The 9,752-nt window shown below is 50.6% G+C and overlaps 1 protein-coding gene across 1 annotated transcript; it reads left to right on the top strand.

Moving 5' to 3' along the window:
• Positions 1-4,737: 4,737 nt before the first annotated feature.
• On the top strand, positions 4,738-7,710 carry LOC134370893 (uncharacterized). The gene is made up of 2 exons (XM_063087817.1): positions 4,738-6,022; positions 6,530-7,710. The coding sequence occupies exons 1-2, from the start codon at positions 5,486-5,488 to the stop codon at positions 6,860-6,862; spliced, it is 870 nt and encodes a 289-aa protein (XP_062943887.1). The 5' UTR covers positions 4,738-5,485; the 3' UTR covers positions 6,863-7,710.
• The last annotated feature ends 2,042 nt before the right edge of the window (positions 7,711-9,752 follow it).

The raw sequence follows: 9,752 nt of genomic DNA, 5'->3' as shown, positions 1-9,752 counted from the left end.
GTCTCTCACACATACAAAGTTCCTGCCCACACCAAGGCCTGCAGGGTTGCTGTCCACTCTGCCTGGACTCTTCCCCTGGCTGTCCTATTCTCAAACCCTCAGGTCTCAGGCTTCATGTCACCTGGCTGTGGAAGTCCTGCTCCAGCCCTGGTAGGCCCTTGTTCCCTGTTCCTGTTCCCATCAGAATACTTGACTGTGAGCTCTGATTTTTGTTTCCTGGCTGCTGTTTCCCTCTGTGTATGGTCAGTTGCAGGATGGCATGCGACGGCTGATTACTTTTGTACTCCACACCCTCAGAGGACCCATGTGAAGGAAACATCAGTCCACGCTTAGTGAATTAACAGGTTATTAATAAATGTTACAATTCAGATTTCTAAACAGGATCATTCTATTATATTGGTAAAACAAGAAGCATGGAGGCAGTGCATGTGTATGTGTGTGTGTGTGTGTGTGTGTGTGTGTGTAAAACGATTGGGAAGATTAAAACCAAAATCTTAACTTGGTAACCGATGAGCAAGACATTATTTATGGCTGATTTAAATTTTTCTTTTCTATTTTCCAAAGATTCTGCAAGGCATGTATGTCTTGAATAATAAGAAAAAACAGGGGGGGGAAAAAACTGTGACTTTAAAAAAGACACCGATTTTAAGTGAAAGTTTTTAGTAGGCAGGAGCGACCTGGCTGATCTCTGGAGGTCATCTGGTCAATGCTCTGGTTTGTCTCAGGCAGACATAACAAGCACATCCTTGGGTCTGGCCAATTTGTTGATTTCAGTTGGCTCAGGAGTGAATGCACTTCCCCGAGGCCTGACTTCTTCACTCACATTTCCTTCTTAGTAGGGTGAAGAGTAGCTGGCTTTCTCCTGCCTCTCTCTTACCTGGGCTTTTTCTTATCTCTCGCAGTAATTGAAGAAAGTTAACCCAGGATCAGAGGACGTGAAGGAGATAATGCCTTCAGCTTAATTCTACCTGCATTTTAACAAGCTGCCTTCTGGTTTCACAGGATACACCCCACAGAGGCGATTACAGAAGCCCCCCTCCTGCCTGGCCTTCTCCCTGCTGAGCCTCTCATCTCTCCAACTGCGGGAGGGGTCCTGCCCCAATTCCTAGGGCAGACAGGAGGTGGGCACTGAGTCACCTCCCTGAGGACTGACCTAGAACACAGCGGGCCTGGGTGCCCTCTCTTGCGCCGCGGGAGGCCTGGAAGGCCGCTCCAGGGCCTGTGTGGCTTTGTGTTTCCATTTCTCTCCAAGGGCACGTACTGAAGGAAGTGCTTTTTACAAGGGTATAGGGAAAATACAGCCAAAAAGTCAAGTTAAGAAACAAGGGGAACAGAGTCAAACAGGATATCTGTGGTTATGCACCTGGGCCCCGGCCCGAGGCAAAGGGCGGATAGTTCCCAGAAATAGACAAGTCAGTTAAAGTTTCAAGAGTGCCCCTCAGCTGTTTCAAGGACTCCCACTTGACCGAAGTTCACCCCTGGCTTGATTTAAACTAACCAATTACCTTGCTTCTCGCTTCTGTACCCGCGCTTTTTGCTATAAAAAGGACCCAGGAGCTCTACTCGGCGCGCCAGTCTTTCGAAAGACTGAGTCGCCCGGGTACCTGTGTGTTCAATAAACCTCTTGTTTTTGCATCCGAAGCCGTGGTCTCGCTGTTCCTTGGGAGGGTCTCCCTGAACTGACTGACTACCCACTGCGGGAGTCTTTCATTTGGGGGCTCGTCCGGGATCGGAGACCCCCACCCAGGGACCACCGACCCACCAACGGGAGGTAAGCTGGCCAGCAGTCGTTCTGTGTCTCGTTTCTGTGTCTCGTCTCTGTGTCTGACTCAGTGATTTCGACTGTCTTTTCTGAGCGCGCGCATTTTGGTTTCAGTTTGTTCCGGGTTAGTCGCTCTGGGAGCGAAGTGCGGGTAGCGAACAGACGTGTTCGGGGGCTCGCCACCCGGCAATCCTGGGAGACGTCCCAGGATCAGGGGAGGACCAGGGACGCCTGGTGGACCCCTTGGCAGAGGATTATTGTGTTTTGGTCTCACCGCGTCTCGGGAGGCGCGCTCTGCCATCGGACTCTTTCTTCTATTTCTACGGCACTCGGTCTCGTCGCCGTTTCTGGTTTCTTTTTGTCTTAGTTGTGATAGGTCTTTGCGTCGTCGTTCCCCTATTGGAAATTTTCGAGATGGGGCAAAGTGCCCTTACGCCCCTCTCCCTTACTCTAGATCATTGGAAAGATGTCAAAGCCAGGGCTCACAATCTGTCCATGGAGATCAAAAAAGGAAAATGGCAGACTTTCTGTTCGTCTGAGTGGCCCACATTCGGCGTAGGTTGGCCGCCAGAGGGAACCTTTGATCTTACTGTCATTTTTGCAGTTAAAAAGATTGTTTTTCAGGAGACCGGAGGACACCCGGACCAGGTTGCCTGTGTCGTGGTATGGCAAGACCTCGCCCAGAATCCCCCTCCCTGGGTGCCACCCTCCAGCAAAGTCGCTGTTGTTTCGGGATCAGAAAATACTCAAAGGCCACCTACAAGGAAGCCTTCCGCCCCTCCCCAACCCCCCGTCCTCCCGACACCAGATGACCTATTTTCTCTCTCTGAAACCCCACCTTACCCGGCGGCTCCGCTGCCCCCTCTGGCCCCTCAGGGAAACAGATCGGCACCAGGCCGAGCGCCCGGTGATCCTAGCCCTGAGGGACCGGCTGCGGGGACTAGGAGCCGCCAACCTCGCAGTCCGAGAGACGGCTCCGGTCCTGACTCCACCGTAGCTTTGCCCCTCCGAGCCATAGGGCCCCCAGCTGAGCCTAATGGCTTGGTCCCTCTACAGTATTGGCCTTTTTCCTCAGCAGATCTTTACAATTGGAAGTCTAACCACCCGTCTTTTTCTGAAAAACCAGCAGGACTCACGGGACTTCTTGAGTCCCTTATGTTCTCTCACCAGCCCACTTGGGACGATTGCCAACAGCTACTCCAGATCCTCTTCACCACTGAAGAGCGAGAAAGGATTCTTCTGGAGGCCCGCAAGAACGTTCTCGGGGACAACGGGGCCCCTACACAACTCGAGAACCTCATTAATGAGGCCTTCCCCCTCAATCGACCTCAATGGGATTACAACACGGCCGAAGGTAGGGAGCGTCTTCTGGTCTACCGCCGGACTCTAGTGGCAGGTCTCAAAGGGGCAGCCCGGCGCCCCACCAATTTGGCTAAGGTAAGAGAGGTCTTGCAGGGACCAGTAGAACCCCCCTCGGTTTTCTTGGAACGCCTAATGGAGGCCTATAGAAGGTACACTCCGTTTGAACCCTCTTCTGAGGGGCAGCAGGCTGCGGTTGCAATGGCCTTCATCGGACAGGCAGCCCCAGATATCAAGAAAAAGTTGCAGAGGCTAGAGGGGCTCCAAGATTATTCCTTACAAGATTTAGTGAGAGAGGCAGAAAAGGTGTACCACAAGAGAGAGACAGAAGAGGAAAAACAAGAAAGAGAAAAAAGAGAGACAGAAGAGAGAGAGAGACGGCGCGATAGGCGCCAAGAAAAAAACTTGACTAGGATTTTGGCCGCAGTGGTAGGTGAAAGAGGGTCTAGAGATAGGCAGACAGGGAACCTGAGCAACCGGGCAAAGAAAACACCTAGGGATGGAAGACCCCCTCTAGACAAAGACCAATGCGCGTACTGTAAAGAAAAGGGTCACTGGGCAAGAGAATGTCCCCGGAAAAAGAACATCAGAGAAGCCAAGGTTCTATCCCTAGATGACTAGGGGAGTCGGGGTTCGGACCCCCTCCCCGAACCTAGGGTAACACTGACTGTGGAGGGGACCCCCATTGAGTTCCTGGTCGATACCGGGGCTGAACATTCGGTATTGACCCAACCCATGGGAGAAATAGAGCCTAGACGGACAGTTGTAGAAGGAGCGACAGGAAGCAACGTCTACCCCTGGACCACAAAGAGACTTTTAAAAGTTGGATATAAACAAGTAACCCACTCCTTTCTGGTCATACCCGAGTGCCCCGCTCCTCTGTTGGGCAGGGACCTCCTAACCAAACTAAAAGCTCAAATCCAGTTTTCTACAGAGGGCCCACAAGTAACATGGGGAGATCACTCTACCATGTGCCTGGTCCTAAACCTAGAAGAAGAATACCGGCTGTATGAAAAGCCGGCCTCTCCCTCCATCGACCCATCCTGGCTCCAACTTTTTCCCACCGTATGGGCAGAAAAGACAGGTATGGGACTGGCCAATAACGTCCCACCAGTAGTAGTAGAGCTGAAATCGGGTGCCTCACCGGTGGCCGTCCGACAGTATCCAATGACTAAAGAAGCCCGGGAAGGCATCAGACCCCACATCCAAAGGTTCTTAGACCTAGGGGTCTTAGTGCCCTGCCAGTCGCCCTGGAACACCCCTCTGCTACCAGTAAAAAAGCCAGGGACCAATGACTATCGGCCAGTCCAAGACTTGAGAGAAATTAACAAAAGGGTGCAAGACATTCATCCCTCAGTCCCAAACCCATACAGCCTCCTGAGTTCCCTTCCGCCTAGTCACACTTGGTACTCAGTCTTGGATCTCAAGGATGCCTTTTTTTGCCTCAGACTACACCCCAACAGCCAGCCACTGTTCGCGTTCGAGTGGAGAGACCCAGAAAAAGGTAACACAGGTCAGCTGACCTGGACACGGCTGCCACAGGGGTTCAAAAACTCTCCCACTCTCTTCGACGAGGCCCTCCACCGAGATTTAGCTCCTTTTAGGGCTCTCAACCCCCAGGCAGGTCCGCGAATTTCTGGGTACTGCCGGATTCTGCAGGCTCTGGATTCCTGGGTTTGCTTCCCTGGCTGCACCCTTGTACCCCCTGACAAGGGAAAACATTCCTTTTACCTGGACTGAGGAGCATCAAAAGGCTTTTGACCACATAAAAAAAGCCTTGCTGTCTGCCCCCGCCTTGGCTCTCCCAGACCTCACCAAACCGTTTACTCTATACGTAGATGAAAGAGCCGGTGTGGCCCGAGGAGTGCTTACTCAGACCCTAGGACCATGGCGACGGCCAGTAGCTTATCTATCAAAAAAACTGGATCCAGTGGCCAGTGGGTGGCCAACCTGCCTAAAAGCGGTTGCTGCAGTGGCACTCCTCCTCAAAGACGCTGATAAGTTAACCTTGGGGCAAAATGTGACTGTGATTGCTTCCCACAGCCTCGAAAGTATTGTGCGGCAGCCCCCCAATCGGTGGATGACCAATGCCAGAATGACTCATTACCAGAGTTTGCTGCTAAACGAAAGGATATCTTTCGCGCCCCCTGCTGTCCTGAACCCAGCTACCCTACTACCAGTCGAGTCAGAATCCACCCCAGTACACCAATGCTCAGAAATCCTTGCTGAAGAAGCTGGGACTCGACGGGACCTGAAGGACCAGCCATTGCCCGGAGTGCCTGCCTGGTATACAGACGGTAGCAGCTTCATTGTGGAAGGTAAGCGGAGAGCAGGGGCCGCCATCGTAGATGGCAAACGGACGGTATGGGCAAGCAGCCTGCCAGAAGGGACATCAGCCCAGAAGGCCGAGCTAATCGCCTTGACGCAGGCATTACGCCTAGCCGAAGGAAAAAACATCAACATCTACACGGACAGCAGGTCGCCATTATCCACTGCCCAGGCCACCAGAGAGGAAATAACCCTGTGGCGGCCGGGAACCGGAGGGCCGACGAGGCTGCAAAACAAGCCGCCCTGTCGGTCAGGGTGCTAGCAGAAACTATAAAGCTTCAAGAGCCAATCGAGCCTGCTCAAGCTAAGACCAGGCCAGGAGAGCTCACTCCTGACCAGGGAAAGGAATTCATTCAGCGGTTACACCAGCTAACACACTTAGGACCAGAAAAGCTCCTTCAACTGGCAAGCCGCACCAGCCTCTCCATCCCGAACCTCCGGTCCACTGTTCAAGAAGTCGCCAATCGGTGTCCGGCTTGCGCCATGACTAATGCGGCTACCACCTACCGAGAGACCGGAAAAAGACAACGGGGAGATCGACCCGGCGTATACTGGGAAGTAGACTTTACAGAGGTAAAGCCTGGCCGGTATAGAAACAAGTATCTGCTAGTATTTGTAGATACTTTCTCTGGATGGGTAGAAGCTTTCCCTACCAAAACTGAAACGGCCCTGACTGTATGTAAAAAGATACTAGAAGAAATCCTGCCCCGTTTCGGGATCCCTAAGGTGATCGGGTCAGATAATGGCCCAGCCTTTGTTGCTCAGGTAAGCCAGGGACTGGCCACACAACTGGGAATAAATTGGAAATTACATTGTGCGTATAGGCCCCAGAGCTCAGGTCAAGTAGAGAGAATGAATAGAACCATCAAAGAGACCTTAACTAAATTGGCCTTAGAGACCGGTGGAAAAGACTGGGTGGCCCTCCTTCCCTTAGCGCTGTTCAGAGCCAGGAATACCCCTGGCCAGCTTGGTCTGACTCCTTGTGAAATCCTCCACGGGGGACCCCCCCCCATACTTGAGTTGGGAGGAACACTGGGTCCCGATGATAACTTTCTTCCTGTCTTATTTACTCACTTAAAGGCTTTAGAAGTTGTAAAAACCCAGATCTGGGACCAGATCAAGGAGGTATACGAGCCAGGTGCCGTGGCCATCCCTCATCCGTTCCAGGTCGGAGACCAAGTGCTTGTTAGGCGCCATCGGACCGGCAGCCTTGAGCCTCGGTGGAAAGGCCCGTACCTGGTGCTACTGACCACACCAACAGCGGTAAAAGTAGACGGCATTGCAGCCTGGGTACATGCTTCTCACCTCAAGCCTGCGCCACCCTCCGTACCAGATGAATCCTGGGAGCTGGAGAGGACTGATAATCCTCTTAAGTTGCGCATTCGGCGGCGGCGGAGCAAGCCTACCAAGTAATAACCCTAACCAGCCCAACACCCTCACCTGGCAGGTACTGTCCCAAACTGGAAAGGTTGTCTGGTTCAAGACAGAAGTCCACCCCCTTTGGACTTGGTGGCCCTCCCTTACCCCTGATATATGTGCCCTGGCGGCGGGTCTCGAGGCTTGGGATATTCCAGAAATTGATGCACCGGCCTCTAAAAGAGTCAGGCCTCCTGACTCAAACTATGAAAATGCTTATAACCAGATCAAATAACTCCCCTTGGTTGACCACCCTACTGTCAACCATCGCCGGGCCCCTATTACTCCTCCTTCTGTTGTTCACCCTTGGGCCCTACGTCATCAATAGACTAGTCCAATTCATCAATGATAGGGTAAGTGCAGTTAAGATTCTGGTCCTTAGGCAAAAATACCAAACCTTAAATGGCGAAGATAACTTTTAATTCCGCTCTAAGATTAGAGCGATCCACAAGAGAAATGGGGGAATGAAGGAAGTGCTTTTTACAAGGGTATAGGGAAAATACAGCCAAAAAGTCAAGTTAAGAAACAAGGGGAACAGAGTCAAACAGGATATCTGTGGTTATGCACCTGGGCCCCGGCCCGAGGCAAAGGGCGGATAGTTCCCAGAAATAGACAAGTCAGTTAAAGTTTCAAGAGTGCCCCTCAGCTGTTTCAAGGACTCCCACTTGACCGAAGTTCACCCCTGGCTTGATTTAAACTAACCAATTACCTTGCTTCTCGCTTCTGTACCCGCGCTTTTTGCTATAAAAAGGACCCAGGAGCTCTACTCGGCGCGCCAGTCTTTCGAAAGACTGAGTCGCCCGGGTACCTGTGTGTTCAATAAACCTCTTGTTTTTGCATCCGAAGCCGTGGTCTCGCTGTTCCTTGGGAGGGTCTCCCTGAACTGACTGACTACCCACTGCGGGAGTCTTTCAGTACCCCGCCTCAGTTGCACCTGGAATGTTTGCCGTTCTCTGCACGCTAGCTCGGGTGCCTGTCTGGAATGCTCCTTCCTGTAATATGCATCACTTCTCCCAGCCCTTGTCCAAAGTAAAATCCTGTTCATCCTTACCTGCTCCTCCCAAGAGCCATCCTTCTGGGAAGCTTCCTGGTGCCCTCCTTGTCCTTTATGTTTGCCCAACTAAAGGCACTCCCTGTGTCCTGGACCAGACCACACAAGCACTTGCACATGCAAACCAGCCACCAACTACTAGAGAAACAGCCGCATCCTGGGTATCGCACAAGGTCGCCCTTCGATGTACATCCTCTGTCATCTCCCTGGAACTCCACGCCCTAACTCTCCACTCTCTCTCCCATGTCTGGAGCATCCCATTTCCAGCATCAGCTGGGACTTGTTTGGGCTGGTTGAATACGACTTCTGGCGAGACACTCAGTGACGTTTGCTCTCCAGAGTTTGGCATTACACTCTGGGTGACAGATGCTCTCTGTTGTAACTACAAACATTCTCCTTTTCTCTGCCATGGGAGAGACATTTGACATCAGATGAGTGGAGTCTGTTTAGGTTTCTGATGCCCCCAGAATACTGAGTTCCCTGAGGGCAACCTGTCCCCGTTCTCTCCGTGTGACCCACGCTTGGTAGAGCTCTCCGCAGCGGGCAGCAGGAGGCCAGGGAGTATCGCGCTACTTTAAGGATTGAAAGGGAGTTCAGAGTCCCTGACTGGGCTTCAAGGCAGCGCAGAGGCTGACTCTGAGTCTCAGCGTGGAGCCCTGGGCACCGCCTTCCCTGGAGGGAGAGATTTTCAGCTGCATCTCATGGCTGTGGCTATGTGGAGCATGGAGCCCTTTACAGTCTTCTGGTCCCTGTGCCTGGTCTCTCAGAACTGGACTTCTGTCCAGGTCCTGGTACTAAGATTTCATCCATCATTCCGTGTGCGTGTGTGAAGGGTGCCACCCAATGACTGAATGCCAGGGTTCCTGCCTAGGCTCTGGCTGTTGGCTGCCTGCATTCTAACTGGTACCCACTTGTGGCCTGTCCCCTTACCTTGTCCCTTGAAATCCCCAGTGTTAACTGTTTACCTGGAACCAAAGGTCATCAAGCAGTGACATTTTAACATTCCCATCTTCCATCTCAAATTATCTCAGTATTAATCATAATAACGATAATTATCACAAATAAAAATACAGCCAGTAAAAATATTATATTTAATTTCAATTAATTGTGAATTATTGGAGGTAAGTATAAAATAACTTAGTTTCACTGCTTTAAAATTTAAACACAAAGAATAATAAAGGAAAGAAAATTTAAACACAAACTTTAAGTAATTCAAGTTCTGTTTTCTTGTTTTCAAATTTACCATTAATTTCTAATCTACTATTTATTTATTTGTATTTGTGGGGGTGGCAGTTGGCGGCTGGCCAGTACAAGGTTCTGAACCTTGATCTAATCTCCCATTTAAACACAGCCATGTGGAATAGCACAGGGGTAAGAGACAGTCAACTGTACCAGAAACGAGCTCAAAAAACTCTGAACTTTTAAGAACTGAACTTTTGGAATGACCATTGATAGCTGAGTCTACATGTGCTGTGGGCCAAATGTATAACTGGAATTTCTCTAAATTAATGTTAATGTTGTTAAGCATAATGTTTATAAAAGGCTGAATAATGAAAACTCAACCATAACTGGAACAGTTGCTTAGAACTTTGATCACAAAAAGATTTTTTGGGGGGTGAAGAAAATTTTATTACTGACATTATATAGAACTGGTGGAACATGAGAATAATATAGTTATGGACTGGATTGTGTCCTGTCAAAATTCATATGTTGAAGCCCTAACCCCCAGTACCTTAGAATGTGACCGTATTTGGACATAGGGCTTTTAAAAAGTGGTAATTAAGTTAAAATGAGGCCATTAGAGTGGGCCCTAATCCAACATGACTGGTGTCCTTA

Source organism: Cynocephalus volans, chromosome 2 (assembly GCF_027409185.1).
Source record: "Cynocephalus volans isolate mCynVol1 chromosome 2, mCynVol1.pri, whole genome shotgun sequence".
NCBI lineage: Eukaryota > Metazoa > Chordata > Mammalia > Dermoptera > Cynocephalidae > Cynocephalus > Cynocephalus volans.
Note: the sequence above shows the minus strand (reverse complement) of the source record. Positions and strands in the feature narration are given on the sequence as shown.